At 37.8% G+C, this 17,947-nt stretch overlaps 1 protein-coding gene across 2 annotated transcripts in view; it reads right to left on the reverse strand.

The window, feature by feature from the left end:
* ARHGAP21 (Rho GTPase activating protein 21) overlaps positions 1–17,947 on the reverse strand; it is a 115,889-nt gene that overhangs the window by 57,124 nt on the left and 40,818 nt on the right. For both annotated transcript variants that reach the window (XM_071805245.1, XM_065829904.2), the window contains exons 2-3: positions 10,988–11,170; positions 4,331–4,355 (exon numbers count right to left, since the gene is read on the reverse strand). In XM_071805245.1, coding sequence (XP_071661346.1) covers positions 4,331–4,355; positions 10,988–11,170 — 208 coding nt within the window. The remainder of the gene's footprint in view (positions 1–4,330; positions 4,356–10,987; positions 11,171–17,947) is intronic.

The raw sequence follows: 17,947 nt of genomic DNA on the forward strand, positions 1-17,947 counted from the left end.
AGATAAAGCAGGAAAAGCAAGAACATCATATTAGAAAACTGTGACACAGAATTATAATGATACTAGATTTCCAGGCACTGTATTGAACATAAAATTGCTTAGTTCTCATATGAAAGAAGACATTCCTTTCAGACTGCTTCTGCGTGCGTATCATTGTCCGTTTTAATCATGATCCACAAGCTCAGTATTTCTGAAAAACATGTTTTACAACAAGATACAAGAAATGACCAATCCATTTAACACATACTAAACTTTTTTTGCCAACTAAAGCTTCAAGGAGTCTTTGAAGGACAACAACATATTCACCATATTAAAATCACAATGAAAGGACACGGACACAGCATGGTAATGGAGATCATTTTTCCAGCACCACTTAACACGTCTTGATAGTCCAAGTTTTTAGTATAAAGTATTCCTATTTTCAATAAGTATAGATACTTTTCAGCTTGTCCACAATACTCTTCTGGGACACTTCTGCCTGTGAGCTACCTCTTAAATAAAGTTTTTAAATAGGGCAACTCCAGAAACAGGAAGAATACTAATGTATACCATCCTTAAAACACATTAAATACTCCAAGTTAATATAGGTTGGTCAGTGTAACAGATATACTCAAGAAAACAGCAGAAGCTGATACAAGTTTCCAGTCATTGACCAAGGAATCCAACAAGGAAGATGCACATCCTCTGATAAAGTGCAGCTGTTAGAAGAGCATTTTAATAGCTTTGCCTAAGGTCACAATCTTGAGCAGTAAAAGTAGGAAAGAACAGAAACCTTTCAAATAACTACTACAAAATATTTAGGGTAAATCTGCTGAGATGCCCCTCAAACAGATAACAGGGCCAGGACCTGCACATGTGAGGCTTGCACTAGTTGCCTGAAGAAAGCCTCACCTACTTCTTTCTGATCAGGCAGTCTGCAGCAGACACCCACCAAAACATGAGTCTGCCTGCAAATCCTGACCATCGACTCCAAGCTGTCTCCCAATCCATCCCAAGCCAGAGCTTCAAACATTCCTGCTGCTCTCTGACAGCAACTCAATCACTGTGCTCTCCCAGCCTGTCCTCCCCAAAGTGCCTGCACCCACCCACTGCAGCACTCTGGCCCCCTCCTGCGCGCAACCCCACCACATCCTCTGTGACCCAAAACGAGACTGCAGCCTTGCAACCACACGCAGATCTCCAGTTCCTGCTGCTTGCTTCCCATGCTGCATGTGTGAGTGTACAGGGGCTTCCAAGAGGCCCTCAAAAAAGGCATGAGAGTTCTCCTCATCATACTGTCCTATAGGTATTCCCTCACTATATACACTTCAGGTGGTTTCCTTTTGCCCCAGCTGTGACCATGAGGCATCTCCTAACCCCTTTGCTTCACAACCCAATTCACCTTTTCCTCACTTGCTTCTTGGCCATCATCTCCTTCCTGTACAGTTCTTAGCTTAGAGCTCTCCTGGACAAATTTGCATTACCTTTTATTCTAAATGCTTTGAAATTTTACTGCTTACCAAAAGCAAGTTTAATGCAAGCCAGGAGCATGATTGACATACATACTAAAAGAAGTTGCACTACAATTTTATAACAGAACATAAAACCATATAAAAATATTTCTTTCACTGTTAGAATACATCAAAACTAGAACACGCTTTTATCTTCTGCCCTCTAGACTTAATTAGGTACTCAGCTCCTTTGAAAAAATATTCAAGCACTTTCAATAAAAGGCAGTAGTAACAGAGATGCTTTTCTCTACCATCATCTACTCAATGCTGAACCTGACAAAAATCTCAATTTTAACGGTAAGTTTAACCTGTGAAAAGGGCAAAGCAGAAAGTGCAGGTAATAAGAAATCTTCACTCGAGATCAATTAAAAAAAAAGACAATTTTGCACTGGCACACACTGCTTCACAAAAATGAAAAGCTTGAATCCCCTCTGCTTAGTCTTTGAGAGAGGAAAGCTCAAGTGAATCATCATCTACAGACTTCAAAAGAAAAATGTTTATCATTAAGATAGTTTCAATGTTAATGAAGACAGAGCTTCAGAAAGGCAAATTTTCCGAGCAAGTCTGAAGGGAAGGAGAGGGCACTTGCCACTAGATGGCTCCTCTGCCCGACCCACCAGCACCTCACCCTGCCGCAACATTCCCCGGCTGCTGAGGGACCGAGGGACCCCACAGCCCGCAGCTTCTCGCCACTCCGAAGCACCTCAGCTTAATTTTCCAAAGTTAATTACTTTAAGAATCCTTGTGATAACCCTTTACCGAACTTCCGGCATACCTGCTTTTGCTAAATTAACATGATGTTTGTGAACATGAAAAGTGAAATATGATTTTTCTGATTTTTCTCCTCACAAGCCACCTATTCACCTCATTTGGAAACAGGAACAACTTGTAGCAACATAAATAAGAAACCTTTTCATCTCCCCCCTCACCTCCCAAGATCACACTAAATGCTGGAGAAAAACATCTTGCACACTTTGTCCCATTTTGTTATTTTTAAAGATATAATACAAGAACCTGGCTGACACCTACATCCTGCACCTCACAGCCATCACTACTTCTCTTTCCAGAAGGAACACAAGTCCAACCTTCTCTCCTGCTAATGAGAATATCGTTATCTTTCCAGAGCACTTTGTGCCCTTTGATCTGTATTTCAAGGCATACAATCTACTACGTTGCTATAAATAAGCAATAGTTAAGCTATGATTCATAGTTCAAGTAGCTACACAAAGAATTCCAGAAAGTAATCTTGTTCCCACCTGCACAGGTCTCAGTGAACCACATTCATGTTCATTTATTGCTGTTCCTCTACTGAAAAACAGACCTCGGATACCATTTTAGATAAACAGCTCCGTGCCTGTATCTCTAGCTGATCCAGTTCTCCCTGTGAGAAGAACACTGCAGAACTGCTTTCTCTAGACCTCAACCTTCCATACAGGTTTGTCATGGTAGATTGACTCCTTTCCCCTTCCTAAAGGAATTTGCCTGTTCTCTTTGTATGCCAGAACAGATAAAGGAGGTCACAAGTTTGGGGAGGTGGATGGGAGGTGATGAGGAATAGGAAGACATTGACTTTTCACTGTTTAACAAGCAGGTGACAACAGGTGAGTAAGACTAGGAGGACGAAACGGATTAATTCATCTGCTTCCAAGAGAAAAAGAAAGTTGAAAGTAAATTTGTATTTCCCAGAATGATTCTGATATCACAGTTAGACAAAAAAAAAAGGGAAACAAAAGTTCAGACATGTTCTCTTACTACTAAATAAGACTTTAATAAGTACATTGACACCAGGTAACGCTCTGCTACGGTGTACAGCGAATTGTAACCCACCAGTAAAAGCAGCATTCACCCTACATTGCAAAGGCACCTGCCTCCTGACAGGCCTGTCCTGCTGCACTGCACTGCCAGATGCAGCACAGAGTACCAAAGAGAATTTTAAATTAAGTGGGCATAAGATGTAGCATCAATTAATAAAAAAAGTTAACTGGTGAATTAAGAAAGAGAGCAGACATGGGCAAAGTGAGAGGGAGAAAGCTATAACAGAGAGGAACTGACAGGCATAACCTAGAAATAAGTGATTTATTCAAGTGATTCTCAAGTGTGGGAATTTTATTCAGACACCTTATCTGACATCACTGAAACATGTTTCATGGATCTCTTCAAATGTAAACAAGAGTATGAAAAGTAGTCAAAAGTTAGATCAGTACTATTAATTACTAAAAAGAGTATCAATAAACTAATAGCAATAACCTTTTTTATCTTGTTTTTAAAATGGTTGTATGCCACTTTTGTGGATAATCTTTGTCATCACTATCAACACTAGGTTTATATACTTCCATGTTGCTTTTCTTAGAGTAAGCTGCAACAAAATTCAAATTTAATACTGGCTGCTCTTACGAGACACTGTACAGCACTTTTTTCTAAATGCATGTACATAAATATATCCATGAGACTCAAACCATTTATAGTAGTACTTTGCACAGATAACTGTGGGTCTTATATGCAGATCAAATTAAGAGAGTGTGACACTGTGGCACTTAGAAGGTAACACAGCTGGTTTCTTGTTGTCTTGTCATGTACCTAACAAGATGATATACACAGCACAGAAGCGATCCAGGATGTGTTTTAATTAACTTAGTGGCCACGCAAACACCTGCACTAAATAAGTGAAATTAAAATACACATATTTTCTTTATTTTGCTCCAATGCCATGAAATTCAATGAGCTTGATGGTCACACTGAAGTGATTTCACATTTCAAACTCTTGGCTAGCTATTAGAGTGTGTTAAACAGCTGAAGAGAAATGTTCAACATATTGGATCTCTGAAAGAATAAAGACATACCTTGTCTATTCCCATTCTCTTCATCCTAAGGAAAAAGAAAGAGTGCATGTTAAAAATTCAATACATTTTAAAAAAATGCATAGGCATCTACAAGCTACAAAGACTTGAAGTGCACTTGTAAGATTTAAAGTCTGCATTCTGATATCTCATACTTTCACAAATATTCAACTTTATGGAATTAATGCTTTCATTCTGAGATTGTAGTGTAATACCTGTTTAAAAAACAAAACAAAACAAAACAAAACAAACACAACTAAGCACAGTTCTGTGAAACATCCCCACAGAAACAACATGGACAGCATTTTCTGAAAATAAATGAGCCAAAACACTGCCACAAAGTTTAATACTGCACTGGGTGTTGCTGCAAGCATGTTTCCACACTGAAAGTCAGGCAGGAGAGGTTGTACTTCAATCATCTAAGGACTCAAAGCTGAATAATATGAGAGAGACACAAAATATCTTGTAAGCAAGCTCTGAATATGCTTCCTAAAATCTGAAATGTCAAGTTTGTTTTGCCTTCAGTACTACTGCCTAGAGAAGAATATCTACCCCAAACAGCATTCCATAACAATCTCAAGGATTCTCCTTGTGCTCATTGCGCTATATATTCACTTGAAACTACCAGGTAGCACTGACAGTCCTTAAAAAAAATAAAATAGAAAATTATTACTTAAGGTACTTCCTTGTCAATATTTTAATATGAATGAAAGGCTTTTGAAAGACCATGGCTAATCTCTTCCACAAAATTCTACTATGTGACAAGCACAATTGTTAAAATATGGAAATGCGTGCTTTCTTTCTGAACTGCAACTTCATAGAGTAATAAGCTTCCAATCTAATTACAATTTCTGGGTCTATATGTCCTATTTGGGAAGTATTTCTAACAATTCACCTCAGCTAATTAAAACAGCTTCATCCAGATGGAAAGGAGGAGCAAGGAGATGACAGAAATAATTTTCACATGTATATTCCCTCCTACTTTAAAACAGATTAATTCAAAATTTCTAGGTCTTTCGTATTTAAAGACAAATCACTATGTTTTTTGTATTTAATGTTTTCAAAGCAATTGCACACTTATCTGCACAAACTATTCAAGTCAGGAAGACTTGAAGAAAGAGAGGGAGTAAGACCAAAAAACCAAACACGCATTAAAAAAACCCCACAAAAACAAAAAACAAAAAACAACCCCAAAACAAAACAAAAACCCAAACAAACAAAAATAAACACCATCCCCCACACACAGAAGAACCACCCCCCAAAAACACTGAGTTAACAGAGATCTGGAACTCATTCTACTTTTATAAAGCCATGATAATTACCATTACCACCCAAACTCTGAGAGCAGCAAACAGTATATTCGTAATCTGGATGGCCCTGTCTGCTCTATACTTCAGCAAAAAAATACCACAGCAGTAGACAAGTGCTGTCAGAATTCACCATTGTATATCTTGAAGTCCTGTAACAGCCAGTTGGTTTTGAACTATGATCACCCAAAAGAACAGCAGTGAAGAATTAGACAAGGCTAACATCTGCATGTCTCTAGTCGCCATCCCATCTATCAATTGAAAAACCATCTTTAGGAATTTGAATATTAGAGCTCATAGTCTGGAAAATGTGGGCCCCATGTAGGGAAGGGTACCTGGTTTGAGGCCACAAAACAAAGAAATTATGGAAGTGAAAAGCTAACTAATATAGAATTGCCATCTTTTATGAAGCACTGCAGTGAGTTTGTCAGTTTGTCACTGAGTATGCAGAGCTCTGTTATAAAAAGACAGCTGCAAAATATTAGTTTTTCATGGTACCAAGCCAATGAGCTCAGACCTTGAAAAACAGAACGCTTTATAACGCAAATGCTTTGGAATTAGCTTTCCCTCCTACATTTACCTCTTACACATTGCAAGATGTTATTGTATGTTGCTGCCATACCTAAGGGTAAGATTTTCTTTTATCACTTACTTGCTTCATGGACTGACAGAACTTGGAGAATGAACTTCACATGCAAAAACAAGCATGTTGCTAACTAACAAGCCCTAATAAACATCTTTTGTTAAAGGCATAATTTCTCATAGGCTTTTTGCAATGCTAGCTTAAGGAATCTTCCACACACTTGCTATTCACTTCAAGTGAAAAGAAGCATGGGAAGCAAGGAGGATACACAATGGGTTATTCCTGAATGTGCAGCTATTCCTAGTTTGGTGTGTGGCCCCAAACAAGTACAGCCAAGTACATTTGCCAAAATGACATGTGTTGAACTGCAATCTCAGGTTCACAAGATCATCTTTCACACTGTCCTTCACACAGGGCTGTCTGCCCAACAGACCTACCAAATAACACTTTCTTCCATAACCTTTCCCCATCATAATGTTTATAAATTAGTTAATTAATAACAATTACAATGAGAAAGAGTCCCTTGATTTGTAGTTAATTAGCTGTTTTTTGCGGGAACCATGTAAAGATACTAGAACTTAGCATAATATCCCGAATTTGACCTACACCTGAAGTACTATTTACTGTGTAACTGAATGTTACACAAATATAAAAATATATAATAAAAATATAAATACATTAAATATCATGTACTAGTATTCAATATTAAAATATGCAGAGACAGTTACCTGAATTAATTATAATCAAACATGTTCAATCATTTAAAGGACAGCAAGAAAGGCCTATTTTCCAGTCAGATGTAAATGGAGAAAACAAAGCTTTATGGATGCCATTCATGTGTAGTTGTGCAGGTAACTGTCACCTTGTCACAAGGGTATCAAGTTTTACTCTTGCAACTCACCCTGCTCATTCAGATGTTGCACAAGCACGATCCACATCTAAGGCAGGTGAACCACTGTGCCAGTTGGAGCACTGGTTGGGCTTATCTGACCAGGAACTGTAATTTCACGCTGATGACAGTGGAAGTCTATAAAAGGCAGACGTCACCTTTGTACATGTAAGGGTAGAAATATCTGCATCTAGAGTTTATCCTCACCAAACCCTCAGGTTCTGAACAGTTTGTTCAAGAAAAAAAAAACAGTAGTATCATTAAAAGCTTTGCACTGTTGAGTTTTTCTAATTAGCACTGAAACAAAAGAAACCTTTGCTTAAGTTCTGCAACGTTTAGAGACATCCATGAGATGGACCTGATAGATAGAACTTCATGTGCTCGACGGTACACTGGACTTTGCTTCTGCCCAACTGACCCTCATTCTGTTAAGCTGGTACTTTGCACTTGCTCCTCCCTTATTGAACAGCAAGGGTAAGATCTGCCTCCAGTCTGTGAAATACCGAGAGAAGGTGCACCCTCCAAAACAAAACAAACAAAACAACAAACAAACAACCCAATAACAACTGAAGTTAACTCAAGGCAGATACTACTAGGGTTAATATATTAAAGACAAGCGTATTTTGGGACTCCCAGTCAGCCAGAGTTTTGAGGCAGATCTGCCTACACCTCTTCCTTGCAGCAAGCTCCCCAGGACAACTGAAAAAACAAAATGGCTTTTCAACTGAACAAAGGTTTTATTAGACTAACAACTATAACACTTCTTAAATTTAAATAAAACCGCAACACCTCAAACACATCTAGGCAGAGAAGAGAGATTATTAAAGATTCTTGTAAAATCCTCTGGGGTGGAATTTTTTGCTTCCAAGAAAGTTCATCTCAATGCCTTCACAAGTTGCAGCCTTCTCCAGCCCATAGGAAGCTTTTCTTGGCATTCCCATCTATCTGTGTATTCCCAACTATCCCGCTGTGCTGTGATCTTCACCCTACCCTGTAGCCTATGAGCATTATGTTTTCTGTCCCAGCAATGCCCAGTGTTCAGCCCATGTAAGGAGTCTTGTCCTCTTTTTCCCAAAGAACTCCATCTGACCTGTCAACAGATTTTCAAATACCTACAAACTGCAAGCAACCAGGAGTAGAACTTAGAATGGCAAAATTTTCATTAAGTATTTCTGGATTAGAACAAAGAATGCTTATTAAAAAAAGAAATTCACAAAGAAAGTGGAAAGATTAATTGAAGGAAAGCTCTTTTAGTGTTTTTCCTTTCTCTTTACTGCCTCTACCAGTTTATGTTGACTTACATTAAGATTCTGAGATCCTGAAATCTCTAGAGATCTGGAGATCTTGAAAACAATCAAATGAGCCAGAATGCAAAGCCTTCCCTGGGGTAAAAAACGACCTCTGTGACAGCATCAGGTTGACATTTGTGATACCATAAGTACAGTGGCTATAAGAAACTAGTATTGGATTAAATAACTCCAGCTGTTACGTCAATGGTATCTTTTACGTTCTAGCTGTAACCTCCACCTTATGCCAGAGGCAAATAACTTCCTGTGTTCTCAGGTGTGAAGGAGGGACAAGGCTACTACAAGATTCAATAGAGTCAGAAAACCAAATCCTCATTACCACTATTATATTACCCCTAAGGTGTGCAAAAGCAAAAACCTCACCCCTTCCAAGGCCCTTACAATTTTGATCAATGAGGAAAGACAGCAGAATGATACTTGAGCTTAGAATCAATGACAAGGGTTGCAGTTAGCTGGTAACCAATATGAACTTTGGTCAGATAAGAACAGCACAGAAATCACATTAGCCTCATATTAGATTCAGGCTGACAACATGTAAGTTTCATTCTTTGCATAATGTGGGTTCACAGATTTCTTTAAAAGCCACTTTGTGAACACCCAGGAGTAATAATTTTGAAGATCTCTTCTTTTTTTACTACTATTTCATGGACATTAAAAGGAATAAGTGAGAATATAACAGTTGAGACTAGTTTACAGAAGTAGTGATCAAATGAACCTTACCATCCTTAGAGGCAATTGAATCCCTGACGAAAGGTATTACAAGTATCCAATAACCTCATTATTTCCTTTCCAAAAACCAGACAGGAATGGGAGTAAGTTAACAAGATTCTGACATATCAGGGAAGAAACAGAGAATGAAACAGGATGAGACCTCTCTTGCAGAAAAAGAGGCAGGTAGAACTTCAAGACACTCCAAGATTTACAGGTATCAAGCTCACTACATATTGCTTGGGTCTCTCTTTGAAACCATCTGAAGTGAATGAGAGGTGAAGGGGTTACATGCTTTTTTTTTTTTTCATTTTTATGTTTATGTCCTTCCTTGTGCCTGTCTCCTGTATGCAAAAAAGGTATCATCATCCTCAGAGAGATCTAGTGATACATACAGGAAAGAAAAACTATCCAGTCACTTTCTAGTTAAGGAGATTCATCCTGCTCAGGCTGTTTATTTTCATTCTCAACTTGAACAGGGATTGTTGTTGGGAGGTGCTAACAAGCACACATGATTTGTTCTGCTCAGCTGAGTCTTCCCCACCCTCCTTCCTCTGTTTCACATTGGAATTCCACCAGAGACTGCTCTTGGCTGACTGTCTATAACCTGTGTTAAAGGGACAGAAATGTGGGATCACCTGATGCTGCTAACAGTCTCACAGTTAGCTTCAGTGACTCCATGTCAAGGGGAAAAAATTTGGGCACTTAAGTGCAGGCTGAATAGCTGAAGTCAACTGGGAAAATGTGCCAACTTCCTCCTGCAAAGCTTTTCCTACTTCAAAATAAAACTTATCGCCACCAAGGACGAAAAAAGTTTGCAAAAAAGCTAACTTGAACAAAACGTTCCTGCAGAGACACGACTCAACCAGCTATCTGGAAAGAGTGGGAAGCTTCAATACCCGTTCCTCACCTCAGTAAGGATCTATTATTTTGCCTAACTGGAAAAGTAAAAGCGAAACTGAGAGGTGGCATGGATTGGGAGAATTTGCATACTTGATTACTTTAAAATGAGCAAGTGTTAGTTGAACTCACTAGGAAAAACACTTTCTCGATGTTCAGATTTGTATCAATTTAAATGGACTTTTTCACACCACCAGGTACTATAGCAACTTTCAAAAGGCTCAGTCACATAGAAGAATACTTAACACCCCTTGAGCAAGGCAGACCAATTATTAATGGCTACCTGACATTTAGAACTACTTGTTTTAAACAAAAAAACTGTACAATATTTTAACATTTTATTTAAGAATGTTGTCTTTTAACATATGCCTATATATACTTCTGTATTGGCTAACAGGGAATTGCAGACTGTTCTTCTTTTCAGCAGGAAGAACATAACAGAGAAACACAAACCTGTCTTTCTCAAGTTAATTTTACAATAACTCAGTTACAAACTACGGTAAACTAATGTTTATCCAAGCTATTGTCTTAGTATGACAAATTTCACTGGGGGGGGGTGGGTATCAAACAAACCAATCAACCACAACAAAAAAGAAAACCCCAAGCCTCTTACCCTTAAAGTCTACACTTTTAAAAGGTGTACAGACTAATGGCACTGGCTTTGGGTAAAAAAATTTCTGTACAGAGAAGTATTTCCATATTTTGCAATAGCCACTGCATTTAGCTACAGCAACAAGTATTTTTAACTCAGGTGAGCTTCTACTCAGTTAATTCCTCTGTATTGAAGCAGACCAGTGCATGGCTATCAAACAATGCAATCAAGTGAGCCCACCCACCTTACACACACGGGATCTTTCATCTGTGTAAGACACACATACATACATTTACTTTCAAGCAAACTGGATTTTTGACCCTAAAAGGTATAATAAAGCTATATGAAAGTGATTCATCATCAATTTCACTCACTTTAAAAGAAAACTGAACTGCAGATTCTGGAGGGTAAACTATGAAGTGTCTTAAGGTGAAGCCAAAACCCTGAGATGTCCTCCTTAGCTTGACGGTTTTGGGACCAGGCCAAGAGAACGTTTCTTCTTCCTCAGATGGTGATATAACTTCACTCTGCTCTTTTCCATCTTTATTTTTTGATGCCTAAAATAAAAGAGACACATATAGGATTTATAATTTAGATTAAAAATAACAAAACTAAAAACAAACAACAAACCAACCCCCACACACGCAAAAAACCACCACCAAACCATTCCTGTGTACTTAAAAAATATAATTTCTCCCTCCCCTAACTAAAAGAATTTGATGATCACTAACATTTTCAAAATAAATTTGCACTGTAAGTTAGCACCCCATACACCATTATGCTTCTGGTCATATCACATACAGAATTATCCTTAAACTTTAAATGAAGTTACATATTAAGGAGGTCAATGTACAACAGCAAAAGGCTCAAATTAACCACAAGAAATATACACAGTTTGCATGTTTTATTTGCTTCCTACTGTACTTTGATACAAGCACAAGGATGCTTTGTGCCTTCTGAGACCCAGTTTCTGGGTGCACATAGTTCACTCACATACGTACAAAACCAACTCCTCTTTTCCTTATAATACAGGCATGGTTTTCCCAGCTAGCATCTCCTCACTTAAAACAACCACAACAGAAGTGAAGAACATATGCAATTGGTTTGGCTTCTTCAGCAAGACACACTTCTCCTCTAGTCATATCTTTGACCTCATCTTTGTTTTTTATGCTCTTAGCTACAGTCTGATGTTTCAGTATGCAAATTCTAAATACGCAAGTAAAAATATTTAATTTCCCTTTCCAGTCCTACTGCAATTCCTCATCTCATGCAGAAATAGAACATCTTGTTTTTTTTCTTAGGGGTAACTTTATATACCTGGGACTCAAGCATCATATTATTATAAAATATGTATCTTCTCAGCTTTATATGAAATCTGCCATTTCAATGTTCAAAGTGAGTACCACACCACACATAGATTTTCAAACCAAAGGCAGAAGACATACAAAGAAAGCATGCAAAACCCCATGACCCTCCTCTAAATATTCCAGTTCAATGATGCGTGAAACAAATCTAGATACCAGAGCCTATGGCCTATTCAAAGGGTATTCAAACAGAAATAATAGTCTTCTTGTCCTTCTGTAGCTCTGCCGCTGTGGTTCAGCAACTGGCTGATACATGTCAGAATTTACTGCTTGGTTTTATCCCTGGGCTGCTCCAAAATCACCCCTTTTACTTCAAGCCTTGTAGCTGGGATGTCAAGCTGCACTGCTTAACAGTAAGGTGGACCCAGACAACTCCAATTAATACCCACAGAGAAGACAAAGCATTACTACTCTAACCACACTGACAGCAACACATATTACCATAAGGAAATTCTTGCAGCTGTGTAGTGAGATAGTTAACCCACCAAACAACATTCTGAACTCAGATACGTGGAACACAACACATTCCTGCACACATTGGTCCTCAGAAATCCACATCTTGGTATGTGCAACAGGGAGAACAAGGAAATACCAGCCAGTGCTTCAAAGACCAGCTGCCCTACCTCCAACAACCTCTTCTTCATCAAGGAAAAACATACAAATGGAAACAGGTCTTCGTGCCACAACCAAGCCAGGAAATGGAACTACTTCTGGAACCAAAAAATGCAAAGAACCCAGCACAGCCCGAAACGACCCTGCTCCTCTGAAAAACCTGGAAGGATTACCAGCAGATTTCAGAAAGAACAATAAATACAAAGGACTTGATCTCAGCCTAGTCTGTCCTCATCTATTATCTTCATTCATTTTTTGAATTGTTAGTATGAAACTAAAAACACTGTGCAATTAGATTACTAACGAATGAAAAATTAGCGAGAACTGTAGAACTGCCAAGATTAATGGTTTTAATCTAAAGTTCAAGCGATGCAAAGATTAAGGTAAAAGTTACATAATCCTTTAGCCCAGGAATGTCAAACTCACTTTCACCAGGGCCACATCAGCCTCACAGTTGCCTTCAAAGGGCCAAACGTAACTACTCCTACATTTATACAGTCCTAAAATTACGTTCATTCCTTTGAAGGCAACCGTGAGGCTGATGTGGCCCCCTGTGAAAGTGAGTTTGACACCTCTGGTTTAGACTAAGCATGGGGTTTGTCATTGAGGTGCTCCCCACCAATCTGTTCAGCTTCTGAACATGACAGCATTTTTTTCAGTTGTGCACAAATAAATGTTCCTTCTCAGTCTCTCAATCTCATGACATGAGCAGAAACCAGAGCCAGTAAGAACATTTTGATCTTAGTAAACTGGCAGAAGAAATTGCTTCTAATAAAAAAAATATCACTGGCCTCTGAAAAATGACAGTGATTTCCTCCATTATGTGACAGGCAGTAATCCATCTAGTTAACGATCCCTTGCAGCCTTTAGTTTCTCCTCTCAATTTTTCATAGGCAACACTTGATACAGAAGTTTTGAACAATTGTAAACAACTGTGTCACACAAGGTCAAAAAATTTTAATAAGCAAATACCTATCATTATGGACATGTTACAGCAAGCTTAAATGTAGCACTGAAAAACAGATGTCTACACTACACTTGAACAGAAGCCTACACTACACTTGAATCTTTTTTCTGACAAAAACCTCCTTATTTAGCCAAAAGATAATTTTAGTATGTATAACAACTGATCACTGAAGTTCACATATAGTTATATACTGCAACCTCAGCTCAAAATCCAGCCATACAGAATTTCACCAGATCTGAGAAGTGGAAGCACTTGACTGTAGTGAGGAAAAAACCTCTAGTTTCCTTGTAATTTCACATAAACTTTTAGCATTAATGGAAGTGGCTGAAGTAGCAGCTGTTCATAAACAACAATACTCCCCAGTCAAACCATCGTTATTGGAAGGAGCATGCCAGAAGTGAAAGGTTATCTTCATGCCACCCTTGGACCCCTGTGAGGTCTGCCAACAGGGCAACAGAAAAAGCCAACATTAATAATAAATGTAAAACACGTTCAGTAATGGAAACTTTCAGCCACCACTATGAACAAGAAAAAATCTGAATTATAAAGAAAAGAGTCAACATCTGTTGAGTCACCCTGTGACATTTCCAAACACAGCACACCCACCAGAATATCGCTTGCCAGAGAAAGCTTTAAAAAGGAACAAGCGAAGTTTTCAAAAACACAAACAAGGATGCAAGACAGCAAGCAAGAAACAGATGATGTTTAGCATAGGCAAGAATATGTTACTGAAGGCAGAGCTCCTCCATGGTTTTCCTTGCAAGTCGAAAGTGATAGTAATCAAGTTATGAATACATAAATATCTCATGTCCTTAAGGTGATTTATCTTCAGGGTAGATTAATTTGCATTTCAGGAGGATGAAAAATGAATGCTAGATTTTATTTAAAAATCAAATAAAATTAAAATCATTATGCCATATTCCATCCTGAACATCTGTATGTTTGTTCCTCTACAGATTCCATGTTCAAAGTCAGAATGCATACAGTCAAGTTCAAGGCCTGAAGAATCCCAGGCTACTAAAAATGATTCAAGCATCATCTCCCTCAGGATTTCTTCATACAAGGTTTATGCACAAAGTATCTCAAAGCATCATTTCCTGTTAAATGCAATTACAAAGACATATAACAGATGCTTAAGTGTATTGTAAAAGAGAAACTGTTTTGAATATTGTATTTAACCCTTTTTTCTGAGCAATTAAAGCATCCATGAAAAATCAGATGGCACCTTAAAGAGCTACACGAATCACTGGGAGCTTAACACACAGAATTATGTAAAATCAGTAAGTAACACTGATGTTTGCAAATTATACTATTTACAAATAAAAGTAAATCTCAAATCAGTAATTTCCCCTTCTATCAGCCTAAAAAAAAGGTGAACACACCCAACTTGCATGCTCTGCAACACCCCTCTCATTTTTCAGCTTCTGAACAATTTACAGAGAGACTTATATAGAGGATGCTAAAAATCCTTAAGTGACCCTTAGGTAACTGCAATACCAGCTATCAATAAACAATTGTCATCTTGACTATCTAAACAGATAAACAGGTATACTCCGAGTTCTGAATACTGTTTGCATAGATGAATAACAGAGAACACAAGACTTAACTGATATATCGCACTATCAATCCCTAAAAAATCATTGGAGACCTTTTAAAGTTGGTGCAAGTAATCGATTTTCATCTGTACTTTCTGTTTAGTACACAAGTTCAAAATTACTTCTCAAGACACTTAGGACTTGCATTCAGATTTACACTACACTGATTTTTAAACCTTTTTCATTTTTTACCATTTAGAAACGCCAGAAATAAATTATGTAAGTGGAAGTCTCATTGTGTGTTACCCAAACTACATTTTCTGGAACTTAAATCTGTATTAAAGAGAGGAAGGAAAAAAACAAACAAACAAAAAACCCAAACCACTACACCACCACAACACACAAAGACAAAACCCCACCAGACCAACGAGGTCAACACAAGCATGAAAACAACCTGTGCTAATCGGGGCCTGCCTCAACCCCATTTAGCACTAATGTACCAAGAAATGAGATACCTGAAATAGCAATTCTGCTAGAGGGACATATGCTGAAAACAGACTGATGTCACCTTATTTTACTGATTCAACAGCCATCATATTGTTTGTTTGGTTTGGTTTTTAAGTCACTGACATAAGCCAGAGGCAAAAAGGATCTTGACTGTGGTTATTAATCCCCAAAATCACCCCAAGACAGGAACAGGATATTCCAAACGCTATAATATATGTGGGGCTCATTTGATAACAACTGAAATTTCTTGTATCAGATAATTTCTTTTCCCTAGTTTTTGTACCCAAATAGCTATCACTTAGCCAACTGCTCCAATAAATCTGCAATTTCAGATTAAAAAAAAAAAAAAATCTTTGCTAACACAGTGTTATTTTGTGTGACAAAGTGTAAGGTCCTTTAAAAAGGTAACAGTGAAAGAGAAGGTCCTTTCTTGATAAGGCTATGGAACAGAAGAAAAATAAACTGCCAATATGGGCAAGAAAACACTTATCTACAGAACAACAGCAGGTTTCACTGCAAGTCAGCCTTTGTTTCTTTAATAATCAGATTACTTTCAAATAAAGTTATAACAAGTCACTGACCCATTTAATCTCAACCATACTTCAACTTCAAACTGCTTTGCTAGAAGCTGACAAAAAGTTAAATGAAGCAACAAAGAACATATCCCTTAACTTCTTTTTTTTTTTGGTCCATCTGTTTGATCAACAATGATGAAGCAAAGAAACGTACCATGCCTAGAAGAGAACACATCCCCTTGACCCTTGCAATTTCCTCCTGTGGTCACAGGCCTGCATACAAGTTGACATGGGGAGAGTAAAATACAACATACTGGAGAATGCATAGTTCCATGGTCCTCCAACATGATAAAAAACAAACACAAATCCTCCAAAACACACTGCTCTTCCATGCTCTTAAAACATATAATACTTCCTCTGACACACCTACGACAGAACTTTTAAGACAGCCAGAGAAAAGGTTATACAACCTTTGAGATGTATTATCTCCATCCTCTTTTGGAGTACAGGATGGTACATCCAGCACTCAGATGAAGCCAGACAATGTTTAATCTTAGTAGCACATCACAAGTAGAATCAGGCACACCAGGTGCAAAATGAGTCTTTTCCTTTCAGTTCTCCTCAAGCTCACAAATCAAAGATTTCATGGGAGATAGATCACATTTATAAAGACAAATACTATGATCACACACTGAAATACTCTAAAGCCAGGCAAGACATTTCTAATGTCTTTAAATCAGACTGGAACGTACAAATACCATCTTACACAGAAGTAAGCCATTCCCAGTCAAAGAAAAGTAATTACTAACACAAAGGTGACACCTTAAGCAAATCCATCCTCCAGGTATCAGGGACACAGTTTTGTTCTCAAACCAAACATTTAAATTAGTTTCATGACTTTCAGCCTCAGCAACACATTCATCTCTTACTGAAAAAATCCCAGCAAAGAGACAAGAAGGAATACTGGAATGCAGAAAACCCAACACCTACATAATAATTTTTGGCCTCCATGTCAAATATCTGCTTGTTCAAACTTCTGATTTTTATACATAACAAAATGTTGTGGTCTTCCCATGAATAGGCAGGAAGGATGTTGTGGAAGACAGAAATTCAGGCAGGCAGTATAACATGGCAGTAAACATACTGGAAGTGTCTTTCCCTCAGAGCACTCTTACATCATTTTCTGTCCTCGCAAGGTAGCGACAAGGTGTAGCCATCAGTACCACCAAACCCATGCTGATGGTCAGAAATCAGTCTCCCAGATTGGTGGAATAAACAGAAACCTATAAAAATTCTAGATATATCACCCTGGATGGTAGCTGACGTTATATATATGTATATATATATACACATATATGTGTATATATATATACATATATATACATATATGTGTATATATATATACATACATATAAAGAAACAATTAAAAGGCACCTAGAATTTACCGGGGGGGAAGAGGGGAATAAAAACATCAATTTAATATTTAACAGCTAAATATACAAGACTTGCTAAGAAACTTTAAGCCAAATTCCAAAAGGTATCAGGTATTTGCAGCAGTGCATGCATAATACCAGTCACTCAAAGAAGTTGTCCCTTCTTTACTAACTCCAAAATTAGCCTATATGGTTTATTAACAAATCATCCCAAACATTTCAGTATTTTGACTGTTTAAGTGGAGCATTTTTTTTTGCATGCTGCCGCGAAGTGCCCTTCACACTAAACAAGCAACGAGGTTAAAAAATAAATAAATAAATAAATAAATAAATAAAATTGCTAATCATTCTTTAATTTATGTACAGATTTAAGCTCAGGGCAGATATATAATAAACATTCA

This window comes from Patagioenas fasciata, chromosome 2 (assembly GCF_037038585.1).
Source record: "Patagioenas fasciata isolate bPatFas1 chromosome 2, bPatFas1.hap1, whole genome shotgun sequence".
NCBI classification, from domain to species: domain Eukaryota; kingdom Metazoa; phylum Chordata; class Aves; order Columbiformes; family Columbidae; genus Patagioenas; species Patagioenas fasciata.